This window comes from Neofelis nebulosa, chromosome 15 (genome assembly GCF_028018385.1).
Source record: "Neofelis nebulosa isolate mNeoNeb1 chromosome 15, mNeoNeb1.pri, whole genome shotgun sequence".
Taxonomy (NCBI): domain Eukaryota; kingdom Metazoa; phylum Chordata; class Mammalia; order Carnivora; family Felidae; genus Neofelis; species Neofelis nebulosa.
Genome location: NC_080796.1, coordinates 50250815 through 50266970, shown reverse-complemented (window position 1 = coordinate 50266970; position 16156 = coordinate 50250815). Strand labels below are relative to the sequence as shown.

At 55.8% G+C, this 16156-nt stretch overlaps 1 protein-coding gene across 5 annotated transcripts in view; it reads right to left on the bottom strand.

Annotated features, from left to right (window-relative positions):
• MFSD4A (major facilitator superfamily domain containing 4A) overlaps positions 1 to 16156 on the bottom strand; it is a 31491-nt gene that overhangs the window by 13588 nt on the left and 1747 nt on the right. For 4 of the 5 annotated variants that reach the window (XM_058701501.1, XM_058701498.1, XM_058701499.1 and 1 more), the window contains exons 2-5: positions 5919 to 6117; positions 4982 to 5242; positions 1524 to 1692; positions 969 to 1084 (exon numbers count right to left, since the gene is read on the bottom strand). In XM_058701501.1, coding sequence (XP_058557484.1) covers positions 969 to 1084; positions 1524 to 1692; positions 4982 to 5242; positions 5919 to 6117 — 745 coding nt within the window. Of the gene's footprint in view, positions 1 to 968; positions 1085 to 1523; positions 1693 to 4981; positions 5243 to 5918; positions 6118 to 10512; positions 10532 to 16156 lie in introns of those variants that run through there. The other variant, XM_058701502.1, reaches the window with a different exon arrangement.

Here is a 16156-nt window from a genome sequence, read left to right as displayed (position 1 = left end):
AGGGAGGACTGGTCCTGCTTCTAGAAGCTCAAAGGTGGGCCTAGGGCCAACATCACACAACACTCGCGGCCTGAGCAGAGGACAGACCCTGGGGAGGTAGAGCTTACACATTCCACCGGCCCAGAGGCACAGGCCTGGGGACACAGGGAGAGGGGTGTCTCCGGTTCTCCACAGGGGGTCTCGAGAGGTCTGGGCCGCTCCCCCCTCCCCACCAGAGCAGAGCACAACCACACGTCTCATTTATGAGGATTCCACGGATGGTTTCTGGTTGAAGGAAGGGCACCACAGCTGAAAACAAGGTGGGCACACGTGTCGCGTCTCGTTCTACGGAGGAGGGGGCAGAGAGAAGTGACTCGCCCAAAGTCACACTGAGAGTTGGGAGTCAACCAGTACTGTCACGAGTATTTCCCACTGGGTCACCTGTTTTAGGGCCTTCTCTTCGGAGAGGCCCCAGCATGGCAATCAGTTAATCAATCGGCCATTCAAAAGTATCCCGATCTAATCCTAAGAGATTTCTGGAAAAAGGCACTAAACAGTATTAACAGAGGTCACTAGTAGAATAAATAGCTGGGCCCAAATCTTGACTGTAGCTTGTTTACAACATGGCTTGAGAAGCTGAGGTTTGGAACGCGTTCCGGGAAGCAGCGTGCCCTCGCGTTTACACGGCATGACCTCTATCTGGAGGAACAGACCTCTACCTCTCAAGAAACGTGGGTACCTTTCACTTGGTAACAAACCAGAGGGGCCCCTACCCACAGAGTTAAGGAGAATAAAAACAGCTGGCTGGGACAGAAGACCATAGTACCCAGGGGCTGCGAACGATTCTTCAGGCAGTCCCCGCCCCCTAGGACTTTTATTTAGTTTAAATGAGTTGACTGCACAACAGGTGAGCCCTCTAGGACACCTTGAAGCTCCCCTCTTTCTCCTGCCGCCCCTAGCTTGAGTGTCGGGGAGGCGGGCAGGCTCACCGTCATCCCGTCGGTCATGAACAGGACCAGGGCGGCTGTGATGTGGATGGCGAAGAAGGAGTAAGGGGCTCCTTTGAAGTTCTTCCTCTGCCAGCAGCCGAACAGGTCCTCGTGCCCTGGACGAGACATGAGAACAGGGCTGAGTCTCAGCTTCTGCTCCTTCCTCTCTGCAGGCCCGGGGTAAGCGGCTGCCAGATGGGCGAGCCTGGCAGGTTGGGGACCGGTCACTGCCGCCCACCTTCCCTAACTTCCAGCCAGCTGTCAGGGACAGCTCCTGTCCACCTCAGTCCTGGTGGAAGCGAGGCTCAGGGAGATCACGTCACTTGCCCAAGGTCACACAGGCAGGCTGAGGCAGAGTGCAGGCTGGAGCCAAAAGCCTGCCTGCCCCACTCCTGCGGCCAGGCTGGTCCGTGTCTTGCCAAACGGGACCATGGGTGCCCGGGGTTTGCTTCCAACCATCATCGCCTGTGATCTACGTTCACCCTCCGGGGGATGGGGTCACTAGGGACGCCTCGGTGTGGGGCCGTGAGCGTGAAAGTTCATTAGAGCCCCCACCTGGGTGTGGCTGAAACTTTGGGGGCAGTGAGGAGGCGTCTTCCTTCTCGGGAGGCTGCGTCTCCAGGGCGAGCTCATCTGCGGACAGGAGCAGGGGCCTCCTCTGAGGGCAGCAGGCCAGCAGCCGCTCTTTGGATAGCAGAAACAGCACAGCCATGGGCACCGGGAGCTGGGGGGGGGCGTTGGGCAGAGGGTCAGGAGAGCCCTGTTCCCATCAGGCTCTCCCCTTCCCGTGCCTCACCTGCACATACCACCATGGGGTCGACCGGCACGGGTCCGCACAGTCCTGAGAGAAGATGGTGCTTTTCTAAGGGTGTCCACCTAAAGGCCATCCCCAGCGAATGCTGCCAGGTGTATTGACTGTCCAACCTTAACCACATCCGTTTTTCTGAAGACAGCTCCTTGTCACATGCAAATCTTGGACTCACACCAGGCCTCCCCGCTGGTACAGGAGAGATGTCAGAGATAAAGTTGTTTCTAAGGTCCTTATTCTGAATGGTGCCGAAGCAGGACCCCTCCCCCCGCCACACTCCTTCATGCTGGGAGAACACATGACACCTCACGAAGAAGGTCTGCTTTGGTTCGTTATCCCCATTTTCCAGATGGGGCGACCTGAGGCTCAAAACTGTCATTTAGTCATCACCCGTTACAACTGGAAGAGACCAGATCGGTAAGCGAGAGACCAGAGAGTGTTAGTGCCTGGTCACTGGCTGATGGGGGAGGGAAGGGCGGAGCTGGACTGGAGCCCGGGGCACCCTGATTCTGTCTGGTCAGACCCCACCTCAGGGCTTGTGTGGGTGATGTTATACCCGAGGAGGTAGAGGGCCCGTCCCCAGAGGCTCGCTGTCTAAACAGGAAAACCGGGACACGGACTCCTTTGCTGGAAAGATGCACGGTCCGGGCAACACCCGCACCCACGAGCCCGGTGTTGTGTGCGTTGCTATTTTACATCAAGCCACTTGGGTTTAGCGAACTCCTCAGGGCAATGAGAAATAGCTCCTGCCCCTGCGGTTGCCTGGAGAAGCCTCCACCGCCTCCCTCAGGTGCCCTGCCTGCGTCTCACCGCCCTCACTGCCAGGAAGCTCCCCATCAAGTCTGCCCTCTGCCCTCCCTGCTGCAACATAAATCGAGTTCTTTTTGCTTAGGACAGAGAGGAAGCCCAGGGAGCTGTGCAAGTTGCCCAGAGCCCGCCGGGCATCTCCGCGTTGACAGAGATGGGAGGCAGCTGGGCTGGTGCTGCTCTGAGGCGGTCTCTCCCTCCCTGGAGGCAGGCTGGTGCCCTGGGGTGGGGGGTGGCATTTTCCCAGGGCTCCTGCTCCCCGAGGGCACCTTGGGAGCCTCCCTCCACACTCAAAGATAACAAGTCACACGCCCCGCAAATCAGGCCTCAGTGGGAGGAGACAACCCCTGCCCTCGGGAGTCCCAGGTCTGACGGGGGAGAGTCAAACCCTCCCTCCAGTCTGATGGGGGAAACAGGAAACCCACACACGGAGGCCTGCGGTGGCAGAATGCCTGGGTGAAGGCCGAGGGGAAACAGCTGTGAAAGAGTCCGGTCACTCCAGCGGGGCTTTCCAGGGAGGTGGGCGGTGGGAAGGGCTTCGCAGAGGATTGGCTGGGGTTGCCTGGTAAGAACACAGCCCGTCTTGATAAGAAGCCCATTCAGAGAAGGCAAAGGCTCCACCTGGAGAGTCCAAGAGTTCTGGGGAGGCTGCGTGTGTGTATGTGTGTGTGTGTGCACCCACAAGCATGCACAGCCCCATTCTCTTCTGTGGTGGACTGTTTATCTTCAGAAACAAACCAACAAAAAAGTCCGGACATCCTGCCACAAACAAAGTGCCTCCAGGCTGCACCTCGTGCGGCGAGAGAAAACAGGGCTCGGGCTGACACTGGACCTTCCGGCTTCCTGGTCCTGGCGTCTCAGCTTTGACACGGTACTGATGGTGACGCTTCCCCTTACAGGTGCCCCCCTGGAGGGCACAGGCCCGAAGCTGGGTTGTTTCCAAAGCAGTGACAGGCATGGGCAGAAAACGGAAAGGGCGAGAGAGGGGCGTGTGTTTTTCAGAGCCCCCGGTGAAGATTCTGGTACAAGGAAAGGAAAGTTACGAAGAAAGGAAAAACGAGCACTTGCTATGGGGCAGCAGGAAGGAGGCTGGTGCTGGCAGTCGGGGTGACAGCCTGGCCAGCGTCTTGCTAGCCACTCATCGGGCCCTTGTGCCAGGGAGGGCATGACGCCCCCTGCTGTGCTGCTCAGGGGGACTGGATGATCTCGAAGACCCCTTTCAGTGCTACATGCACGGCATCGCAGCTGGGCAGCCACTGCAGAGCGGTGACAAGTGGGCCCAGAGCAAACCGAGGCCCTTTGTCACGACGGGCCATACATTGCCTCCATCCCGCAGCCAGGCCAATGGCCGCCTGGAATATTCCACACCCGCAGCCCAGGCCGGGCCGAGCCAGGGGGCCAGGGATGCTCCCGCTGTTCCTTGCGGTACTTCCCAAGCTGGAGAGAGGGTAGGGGTGTCTCCCCACCTGTCCCTCTGGCCCCAGCCTGGGCTACTGGCAGGGGATCTGTCTTGGGTTAAAGACCACCAGAGGCTTCCGGCCAGGGACAGAGTTGGTGCTGACAGGGAGGATGAGAGCAGGGGTGCAGAGGGGCCTCAGTACCTGACCCAGTACAGGCAGGTGGTCTCTCTACTCTGCTCCCACCATGGCAGCCATGGTGTGGTCATTTTGTTCATCCCCTGACCCCCACGGGAGCCCACCTCACAGCAGGACACAGGGGAATCCCACCAGCGATGAGGGAGCCCGGGGAAGAGCCCCATACAGCCTGGGGTGCTCTGTCCCAGAGCCCCTTCATCTGGCCTTGGAGGGAGAGAGCTGGTTTCCCATGGAGCCTCGGATGGCTTGAAAGTTGACCCTGGGGGCGCCTGGGTGGCGCAGTCGGTTAAGCGTCCGACTTCAGCCAGGTCACGATCTCGCGGTCTGTGAGTTCGAGCCCCGCGTCAGGCTCTGGGCTGATGGCTCGGAGCCTGGAGCCTGTTTCCAGTTCTGTGTGTCTCCCTCTCTCTCTGCCCCTTCCCCGTTCATGCTCTGTCTCTCTCTGTCCCAAAAATAAAAAAAATTAAAAAAAATTAAAAAAAAAAAAAAAAAAAAAAAAAAAAAGAAAGTTGACCCTGATTCCGTTGTGCTCAACCTGCTCATGGCTTTACCTCCCTGGAGAATCGCAATCATGGATTGTGACAACTGAGGACCTTCAAGATGATCTCCTGCGACCCCGTTTGTATTCAGATGCATCCCTGGTGGGGGGGGGGGTTAGTCTTCCCGCCCCCTTGCCTTCCTGAGGGCACACTTGAGCCCAGCACACTGCCCGGAATCATAAGAATCTACACTGGGAGCTGCTATGGACTGACACGTGTGACGGTCCACTTGTCCCCACCCGGCCCTGCCCCGGTGGCACTCACATTGATCAGGGCCATGATCCAGAAGGCATACGACACGCGGGTCCCTGCCCGGTCCTGCGGAGGCAGCCCGGAGAGCGAGTGGTTGGACCAACGCCACGCCTCGGTGTGGTGCTGGCCTAGGACCCTGGAGGCGTGGAACAGGTGGCTGCCAGAGGTGGCATTGGCCGTGCCGTTGGCAGGCAAGCAGTTGGCCTCAGACAGGAAGGGGTCGGCAATGAGGGGGCTCAGCAGGGCGCCAAAGCCCACAAAGAAATGGAGAACCTGGAGCGGGGAGGAGAAGTGGTGTGGGTGGGGGAATGGCTCATGCTTCATACCCTCCCCCCCCACTTTGTGTTCCATCTGGGGAGTGCCTGCCTGGCCCCAGAGTGGGGAGCGATGGGGACACAGGAGAGATGAGGACAGAAGTTCCTCTCAGTCACCTTCTTGGCCGGAGATAACTGGGTGACAGTGGCCAATTCCCTCCCTCCCGCTTCCTTCTTTCCCAGATCTTAACTCCAGCTGGGGGCTGTTCCCATGATAACACCTACCAGCTAACACCCCAAAGGGAAGGGAGCTTGATAAAGGGAAGGGCTGGATAGGAAGAGAAATACAGAGACGGGCAAGGAGCTGAGAAGACAGCAAGCCCTCCCATCACGGCACACTCCGATTCACAAAGAACCTCTTCTCTGGAGCACCTGGGTCCCTGGGACCACCCTGCACGCAGGGAGCATGACCCTACTTTAGAGCTCTGGAGGCCCGAGTCCAGAGATACTGGCCCAGTGTGGCCCAGCGGGAGGTGGCCACATAAAACCAAGACCCCGGTGCTCTTTTCTCTTTTTGCATTACCACCTGGCCTCCAGTAGAAGACATCTCACCCCAGGGAGGGGGCTGGGAGAGGCGGACAGGTTCCCGGGAGCTCCCCGTGACCACCCAGCCCCGTGGCTGCGTGCGGGCTCACCTGGAGGAAAATGGCCGAGTCCTTCTGGTAGACCCTCACCAGCTGCATGTTGGCCACGGTGTCGATGCAGCCCATGGCTAGGCCCGCCAGCGCCATGACAGAGGCCAGCACCTTCACATCTCGACAGAAGGGGATGATGGCAAACACCAGGGAGATGGCCAGGGATGAGGTGAAGAGGGCCCATAATGACTGGGCCAGGCTACAGGAGCAGAGGGGTGAGGTCAGGGGAGGGGCCTGGGGCCTTCAAATAAAGAGCCCTCTCCTTGTCCCCCGCTCGCTGGGCAGCCTCAGGGGAAGCTTCTGGTAGAGGGGGGAGGGGGCTGCTGAAGAAGCTCTGTCACTTATTAGCTAGGGGTTCACAGGCGAGATGTTTCTTGTGCCCCAGTCTTCTCGGGTAACAACCCCTACCTCGTAGGGCGGCCGTAAGAACTCAAGAAACGGTGTGAAGCGGCACGTGATGGCACTTAGCAAAGTGCACCTGCTATGATTTTACTTAGAAGCGAGTTTCGGGGCGCCTGGGTGGCGCAGTCGGTTAAGCGTCCGACTTCAGCCAGGTCACGATCTCGCGGTCCGTGAGTTTGAGCCCCGCGTCAGGCTCTGGGCTGATGGCTCGGAGCCTGGAGCCTGTTTCCGATTCTGTGTCTCCCTCTCTCTGCACCTCCCCTGTTCATGCTCTGTCTCTCTCTGTCCCAAAAATAAATAAAAAACGTTGAAAAAAAAATTAAAAAAAAAAAAAAAAAAAAAAAAGAAGCGAGTTTCAACTTCAAATTGTTTGCGGATAGGGGTGCCTGCCGGGCTCAGCCAGTGGAGTGTACGACTCTTGATCTCGGGGTTGTGGATTTGAGCCCCACGTTGAGATTACTTAAAAATAAAACCTTTAGGGCTCTTGAGTGGCTCAGTCGGTTGAGCAACCGACTTCAGGTCGGCTCCGGATCTGAGTTTGAGCACCACATCTGGCTCGCTGCTATCTGCGCGGGGCCTGCTTCGGATCCTCTGTCCGCCCCCACCCCGCCCCGCCCCTGCCCCGCTTGCGTGCTCTTTGCCTCTCAGAAATAAACGTCTAAAGATAAATATTTTAAAAAGCTTATAAATAAATCAATGGCTTACTTAGAAAAGATTACATACAAAGATATTTCTGCTCCTCTCATGGATGTACAGGAGGAGCCTGCTTCGAGCGTCTCAGGGGTACTGTGCCCAACGCATGAAACTGGAGGTGGGACCCGGGGTGGGACCCGATTCCCAAAACATCCCCTCCCACCCCCCAGCGGGGCTGCAATGCGCTCTTCCCACACAAGAATGGCAAGACAGCCAGGCCCTTTGTAGGCGCCAAGCCAAGCCACCTGAACCAAAGCCCACAGCCAAGGTCTTTGGGTAATTTGGTGCCTCCCCACCTTGGACAGAGATCTTGACTCTCCAAGTGTCTGGAAGGGAGGCCCAGTGGCTGTCCTCACTGAGGGGTGTCTGGGAGGTGACCTTGGCCCAGAGGAGCCCACAGCAGGCAGGCTGAGGGCCTGTCCCCCCATGAGCAGACTCTGAGCAAGGAAGGATGCCTTGTATTTTCTGGAACCATGCTGAAAGGCTAATGTGAGTGAAGGAGGTTGGGCAGCAAGAAGGTTCTGGGGACGCCTGGCCAGCTCAGTTGGCAGAAGATACTACTCTTGATCTCAGGGTTGGGAGTTCAAGCCCCATGTTGGGCATGGAACCTACTTTAAAAAAAAAAAAAAGGTTCTGGAAGACAGAGGCTATAAAGGAAATTTCTCAGATTATGAACAGCTGTTCTGGCAGCTGGACCTGGAGAGGTGGGCGGGAGGAGGGGTGTGTGGCCAGAAGACATATGTGAGTTTCCAGCACATTAAGGAAAAGAAGGGGGCCCCCAGGAGAGCCCTCGGGCTGCGTCCTTCACCAGAAGTGCTTGCCTCTGACCCCCGGGGCCCTCAGCTTCTCCTTCTGGCCCATCTTTGATTAAATCCTTTATCAGAAGGGCTCTGCTGATAGCATCAGTTATTTTCTCTTTTCTTGTTTCCGGGCTGATCTGCTGGGCAGATAACTGATCACGATCCCTGCCTGATCCCAACCCTGCGTGAGCAGGGAGAGGGGACTCCCTTCACCTCGGCCACTAGGAGGAGGACAGGGAGGGCTGTGCTGTGGGGAGGCCCGTTGAGGTCTCTCCCGGGTTCCCTCCACCATCCTGTTCCCTCTGGCATCCTCCCCCACCCTGCTCTGCAGGTCCCTGGTGCTGACAGCCTGGACTGCTCACTGAGGTTCATGCATTTCCGCCTCCTGCAACGTGGCCTCCGAATCTCCCTTTCCTCCCCGGTGCCCAGCACAGAGGCGATGCCCACTTCTCCACAGGTGATGAACACAGCAAGCTTCTCATTATAGCGCTCTCTCTCTCTCTCTCTCTCTCTCTCTCTCTCTCTCTCTTTCCTTTTCCTCCGCCTGCACAAGGATCTCAGGGTTGGGAGTTCAAGCCCCATGTTGGGCATGGAACCAGCCTCATCCTGGCTGGCCTCCCTTCAGGGATGGCAAGAGGGTCCCCTGTCTCCCCTTCAGATATTCTCCCCGTTGAGCTGGCACATGGGATGGCTTGCCCTTTCCACCACCTCACTCACCACTTTACGGTAACGCATGGAGGTCCCACGTCAAGGGCACACACTCTCTTAAAGAATTAACACATTATCATTATTGCCCTGAGAAACCTAGACGAACGTGGTTAATGATCAGCCCTGTAGCAAAGTCCCAGGATCGGGAAACTGAGAGGGAAGGAAGGCTGCGAGACAAGAAAATGACAACTAACGTGCTTACGGTGCCCGAGACACTTGGTGTACACGACAGTGCCCGCGGGTAGGCTTTGCAGTTGTGCCTCTTTGACCCCCCAGTAAACTGAGGCAGAGAAAGACTGCAAAAGCCGCTGACAGTCTGGACTCAAACCCAGATCATCTTGATAACCCCTATGCCATGCTGCTTTTCCATGGAGGAGAGAGAGAGAGAGAGAGAGAGAGAGAGAGAGAGAGAGAGACAGCGGCAGAGACAGAGACAGAGCTTGCGTGTGTGTGTAAAAGGGCTGGTGCTGGGCCACAGACTCAGCAGGGCTGGGGAGAGGGGCGGCCAGAAGAGAGCAGGGGCCAGAGTCAGCAGAGCCTCGTTTGGCAGGCTTAGAGGCAATGGGGGAACAGCTGTTCACCGGAACATGAGCCCCCAGGGGTCCCTCTGCTGGTGTCATGGCAGCTCCAAACCCTTCGTGTTATAACCGCTGGCCCCACTGCCGGCCTCCCAAGGCATCCGCTGCAGCCGTTAGTGCAGAGGCCCCCATGCCTGGCACCTTGCTCGGCCCTGAGAAGGTGCGCCCTCCGGGGCTGCTGGATGTTGCTGGTCAAATGAGAAACGTGCTTGAGGAAGCTCGTCTTGTGACCCCACACAGGACGGCCTGGAGACTTGGGAGGCTGACGTGGGAGTTGTACGGGGTGACACTCAGACAGAGTCAGAGACAGAGACCGAGGGACAGAGGCAAGAGACGAAGACTCAAGCAGGGCCCGGATGCCAGTGGAGCAGCAGGAGGCTGGGGAGATGGGAGGGGGATGTGGAGGGCTGGGGTCATGGCAGGCTGCTCGTCTAGGCCTCTCCCCTCCCCTATTGTACCCTCTCACCTCGTCATTTCTGAGAAAGACACTTGATGCCCATGGCAGGGGTGGGGGGGAGGGATTTTTGTTCCCAGGCCCAGCGACGGACAGGAAAGGATAAGGAGAAAACAGAAAGGAGAGGCTGGAGGAACACTGGCCGGGGGAGGCCCCTTCCTGCATCTGCTACCAGCCCCTGAGCCATGATCTGAACCTGCCGCCTACCAGCCGGGGCTGCAGAGGGCTAAGCCCATACCGGGCCTGCGGTTCCCGGGCACTGGGAAATGGAGACGTGTCCCCAGTAAGCGGGAGCAGCCGTAGCACAAGAAAGCCTGTGTTTCAATCCCGGGCTGCCTGCCCTCCCCAGTCTCTCCAGCAGGGCTGTGCCTGGGCATTCCAAAACCCAGCCTGAACAAATTTCTTTAGATCGGAATATTGCTGCCAAGAGAAAAGAAGTCCCAGATACACCCCAGAGCCAGACTGAAATGTACTAATTGGCTTGGTCACTTAATGGTTTAGTCAAAGGCCCCTTCTAGGAATGTGGGTAATTTCAAAATTATGGAATAATAATGTCAAAACAGCTTTGGCAGCACGGATGTAGTGGGATTTGTAGTCAGACTGGTCCTCGTGTAGACAAATGTCAAATCACTGTGTTGTACACTTGGAACGATATAATATGTATGTCAACTATACTTCAATAGAAAATTTTTAGGAAAGGGGGCACCTGGGTGGCTCAGTCGGTCGAGCATCCGACTCCGGATCAGGTCGTGATCTCACGGCTCTTGAGTTCGAGCCCCGCATCGGGCTCCGTGCTGACAGCTCAGAGCCTGGAGACTGCCTCGGATTCTGTGTCCCCCCCTCTCTCTCTGCCCCTCCCCTGCTTGTACTCTGTCTCTCTCCCCTTCAAAACTAAACATTTTTAAAAGATTTTTAAAAAAGGAAAAGAAAATTGAAAAGAAGACTGGTCCTAGACCTACCTCTGTCACTTCCCAGCAGGCGGCTCCGGACGAGGCACTGACACATCGCTCCTTAGAGCCTCGGTTTTCTCCATGATAAAATGGGGCCAGTAAGCTCTGTCTCCTGAGGCTGCCGTGCGGAGTCAGTGTGATGCTACAGTCCTTGGCTCACTCGCTGGGATTTGGCCCTGGCCACTGGCAGTCCCCCTCCTCGGTGCTCACCCCCTTCCCTGCCAGCAGCCAGGCCCAGGGAAGTCCGCTCGGCAGAGATGGGTGCCAGCTCCTGGATTCTCTGTTCCCACTGCAGTGCCCTCTGGGGTGACCCTGGGAGGCTGGTGCGGGAACTGCTGGAGTGGCAGCAAGGACCTAAGAATCCTACCCCTCACTGTATAGATCGGGAGCCAGGCCCAGACAGGGGAAGAGAGTCAGGATCCAGTTTTTGGACTCCCATTCCAGTCTAAAGCCAGCATCGTGTTATTGATCTTCCCTCCCCTGATCTCGAACTCAGAGGTTAATTCAGGCCAGTTAAAGCAGGGGGGGGGGGGCAATCCCCCAAGGCCTGGGGAGATGTAGGAACAGCTTAGACCGTCGAGGGAACCCTTCCTCAGGAAGCCTGAGAAATGTCCAAGTTACTCATTGACGGCTCCAAGTGGCAGGTGAAACGGGGGAGAGAGAGCAGGTCCTCCCCCAGCCTGATGGTGGCTCTGCGGGAGGTGCCCGCCCCACCAGTTTGCTGTGTGACCTTGAACACGCTGCTGACCCTGTCAGCCCAGGTGCTCTGCTTTACCCAGAGGGCACACGTGATCACCTTGACCTGGCGTTGCCAGGAGTGGCGGCTCTGGCCCTCCTGGTTCTGTGATAAGAGGAGGGGGGGCTGCCTGGCTCCAAACCAGAGGAAGGGCGTAAACAGTAAGATGCCAGCCAGCCCGTCCTGCCCTCCACGTCCCAGGGGTGGGTAAAAATGCTGCTGACGACCGCTCCATGCCACCCCCATGGGAGTGACTCCAGCATGGGCACTGACATTCTCACACTCTTGCCTCAGGGCGTCCCCCTGTCCACCCTGATAATCTTCCTGGAGGGACCAGGGAAGAGAAGTGCCCAGAACCCAGGAAGCGGCAGCGGCAGCCTGAGTCTCTCTCCAGCCCAAAAGGAGCCTCCAAGAGAGGAGTCGGGGTCTGGGACAAGAAACCAGGAGTCAAGGCCACACCCTGGGAGCTAGGGCAGGCTGGAGAACAGTTTGAGCCGGCCAAGAGGGAAGGGGCAACTTTTGCCTTCTCGTGGCTCCCCTCTAACTGGCCGCTCCCATACTGACACCCCAGCTTGGTCAGGGCCCTGTGTTGAGGCTGGGGACACCCAGAGGGAGGAACAAGAAAGACTGCCTTTGGGGAGATCCCAGCCCAAGGCAGGGCTCAGGCCCTATTAGACTCAGGTGGGGGGGGGTACACCCTGTGTGTGACGACCTGCCTGGTGCGCCGGGGTGCTGGCTTTGCAAGGATGGTCTAGCGGCTCTGTCCGCCTGGAACCCCTCCCCTGCAGCTCTTTGCACGCACGGCTCTCTCCTGTCATTGACATGTCAGCTCCACTGTCCCCTCCTCAGAGGAGCTTTCCCTGACCACCTGGTGAAAGTAACCCCCCCCCCCAACACTATTTACTCTCCATCCTCGTCCTGCTTTGTTTCCTTCATTTCACTACAACGATCCTCCAGAGCACAAGCTCCTTGAGAGCAGGGACCTTGTCTATCGTATTCTCCCCTAAACCGGGGTTTGGCTCGAAAGATGCTTGTTGGACAAGTGAATGAAGGGGTGGGATGAGTTTTGAGATTTTGTTTTCATTTAAAAAATTGAGATAGGGGCAGTGGAGCGTGCGACTCTCGATCTCGGGGTTGTGGGTTCGGGCCCCACGTTGGGTATAGAGATTACTTAAAAAAATAAAAATCTTAAAAAAAAAATGAGGTATAATTTACATACCATAAAACTCATCTGTTCCAAGTGTATAATTCAGTGGTTTTTTAGTATGCTCAGAGCTGGGAACCCGTCACCAGAACCTAAATTTAGGGCATCCCCCCCTCACCCCTATACCCAGAGAGAAACCCTATACCCATCGGCAGCCACTCCCCATTCCTCTCCGCATCCTAGAAACCTACTGCCCTACCTTCTGTATCTATAGGTTTTCCCATTCCGGACTCTCATGCAAATGGAACCGTACAGCCTGTGGTCTTTTGTACCTGGCTCCTTGCACTTAGCATGACGTTTTCGAAGTTCCTCCATGTTGTAGCATCTATCAGGACCTCATTCCTTTTTCTGGCTGAATACTACTCCACCGTACGGGTGAACCACATTTCATTTGTCCATCCATCCATCGATGAACATTTGGTTTGCTTCCACTTTTTGGCTATTATGAATAATGCTGCTTGGGGCGCCCGCGTGGCTCAGTCAAGTAAGCCTCTACCTTCAGCTCAAGTCATGATCTCGCAATTCGTGGGTTCAAGCCCCGCGACGGGCTCTGTGCTGACAGCTCAGAGCCTGGAGCCTGCTTCAGATTCTGAGTCTCCTTCTCTCTCTGCCCCTTCCCAGCTGGCACTCTATTTCTCTCAAAAATAAATAAAATCTTTTTAAAAACTGGATAATGCTGCTATAAACATTCCTGTACAAGGTTTTGTGTTGACAGGTCTTAATATACCTAAGAGTGGCATTGCTGGGTCTTATGGTAATTCCCACACTGAGATGAGTTTTTATTTATTTATTTATTTTTATTTATTTTATTTTATTTTTTAATTTTTTTAACGTTTATTTATTTTTCAGACAGAGAGAGAGCATGAACGGGGGAGGGTGAGAAAGAGGGAGACACAGAATCCGAAACAGGCTCCAGGCTCTGAGCTGTCAGCACACAGCCCGACGCGGGGCTCGAACTCACGGACTGCGAGATCATGACCTGAGCTGAAGTCGGCCACTCAACCGACTGAGCCACCCAGGCGCCCCGAGATGAGTTTTTAAAGCAAGAACAGTGTCTGGGGCCAGACCCCAAGTAGGCTTTCAGCCCAGGTTTTCTGCGTGCTGAAAGGGAGACAAACTGCTGGAGGGAGAGGCAGAGGCTTTTTAGACGGGAGACCGACCAGGGGCCCAGCTCAGGGGAAGACACTGGCTTTTGTACTGTGTTCCAGAAACTTCAGGGGGCCAGCATCTTGGGGAAGCAGGGCTGATGGTGGCCTGGGAAACCTTGCAGGAAAGACTAGGTTTCATGCAATGGGCAGGAGGGAGTCAGAGCTGGGTCTTGGGCAGGGCAGGACTTGTAGGTAGTTGGGGAAAATGATAGGTAGAGAAGGAGACAGTGAATAGGGTAGAGGGGAAGAGCCCAAGCCTTCAATTAAGAGGGTGCATGCAGGGCAGAGGCCAAGGTGAGGCTGGGAGAAGGCTGGGGAAGGTCTGAAAGCCATTTATCTACCCTGATGCCTTTGAGATAAAGGGGTCTCCCAAACTGCCCAGGGTGGTTAGACAGGTCCCCAAGAAACCAAGAAAACAAAAACCCTAACCTTTTATCTAAATACCCCTTTCTCCTTCCTGTCCGACAAAGCACATACCTATACACCCTGCCAACCAGGTGGCTTTGGAGTTTTCTCTTCTCTGAATGGTTCCCTGCTCTCGATACGCAAGATATTTCTAAGGAAGGTCTAGTCCAGATTCTTCTGACTCTAATTGTACCCGTCTCCCTCTTGGCCTGCACAAGGTAGCTTCCCTCAAGATCCGTCTGTGCTAGAAGCTGGGGGTGGGGCCGGGGGTGGGAGGGGGGGGGCGGTAACTGATCCTGAGCAGAGAGCTCCTGTGCTGTCCTGTCCGGTCCCGCTCTAACGCCCGAGGCTGTCCACACGCAGACCCTCCAATGCATGCCCCCACGGAGGCATCCAGAAACCCTCTTCAGCCCTGGTCCTCAGTCTGGGCCCAGCAGCAGGCAGGACTTGGGCTGTCCCCAGCCCCTCACCTCTCCCGTGTGTCTGTCTGTACCGGCTGGCTCTTGCCATTTGTTAAACCAACCCCCATCCCCCTCACAAGTACCAGCCTGGCCACACTGCACTCACGGGTAATCACTTAAGCTGAAAAGCACTTGGTGTGGGGGTGGGGAGTGGGGGGGGGGTATTAGCATTTGAATGTGTGGTCAGGCCCCAAGCAATCAAGCTTTAGTGGCCGCTTTTAGGGCTACTGGCGGTTCTGTTTTGAGAAATGGGGGACTGTGATGAGTCGTCCAGACCTAGCTAGGTTGTCACTTTCCTTTATACACAGGCCACCCCTGTGACAAATCCTACATTCCTCCCGAAGTCCACTTCACTCCTAGCCAAAGGAAAGGGTTCTTTATGACATTTTGTTTGGGGGCTGGGAGGACTGAGGTCCAGGACTTAAATGTGAGCCTGAACTGATAGGACTCAGGCCCTCCACCTGACCCTTCAGATCCCTCCTTCCCAGAGGTGTCAGCTCAGGAATACTCAGCCCCATGCCTTTGCCTGGTGAGGACAGGGTATAACTTGTACCCTACGCAGTTCGAGAGGACTACTCAGAAAGCAAGAGCCATTTCCCGGGTATCTGGTTCCAGAGACAAATGCCTGGGTTCAAAACCTGACTCAATAGCTGTATGATGCGACCTGGGGCAAGTTTCTTTTTTTTTTAATTTTTTAAAATGTTTATTTATTTATTTTGAGAGAGAGGGGAGGAGAGGAGGGGCAGAGAGAGAGGGAGACAGAATCCTAAGCAGGCTCCGCACAGTCAGCACGGAGCCCGATGCGGGGCTCAAGTCCATGAACCGGAGCGATCATGACCTGAGCCGAAATCCGGAGTGGGAAGCTCAACCAACTGAGCCACCCAGGGGCCCTCGGGGCAAGCTTCTTAACCTCTCTGTGCCTCAGCTTCCTTAGGCACAAAATAGAAACAACAGTACTACTCTGTAGGGTTGTCGTGAAGTTTAAATGAGTTGCTACGAACGGTGAGGAGCTAAGAACAGTGCCTGGCATTGAGAAAGAGCTCTCCGAAGTTAGTTTTATTATTAGCATTATTTTTCTTCTCTGTGAGCCGGTTTCCTGCCCCACGACCCTTTCCACTGCCCGCTCAGAGCTCCTTGTTGAGTAAGGAGCCCCGAGGGAGGTGCACAGCAAGCAAGGAAGAGATGGCCCCTTTGGGTGTGTGTGTGTCTGTTTCTGTTGTTTTCACCGAACCTGGCCCGCCAACCTGCCCTTTCAAATTACTCCCATTCCCCTTCCTGTTCTTTGCGCTACACATGTTCCTAAAAAGTGCCAGGTAAGGGAGCTTTTGTAAGGCAAAACACGCTTCTAAAGGAAGGAGAGAAAACAGAAAAACACCCTGATAGATTTCTAATTAAACCTCTAGGCAGAATCAAGAAGCGTCCTGAGCTTTCTCTTAAGATTTGCGGAATCCCCCATGCCCCCATGCATCCAACCTTGCACAAAGCCCAAAGAAAAACCAGTGTCCACGAGACTTGCCTCTCAAGAGAATTCTTCCGTTTACAAAAGAATTTGATAATGGGGATAATCACTCCCTAATTGGGAATGTTTTGTCAGTTGGGCGTCCTAAAGTGGGATCTGTCTGCATGACGCCTGTGTTCTCTCCATCAGCTCAGGGATACCTCTAGGAGCGAGCCCAGGGTGAGAGCACCTGGCTGGGCA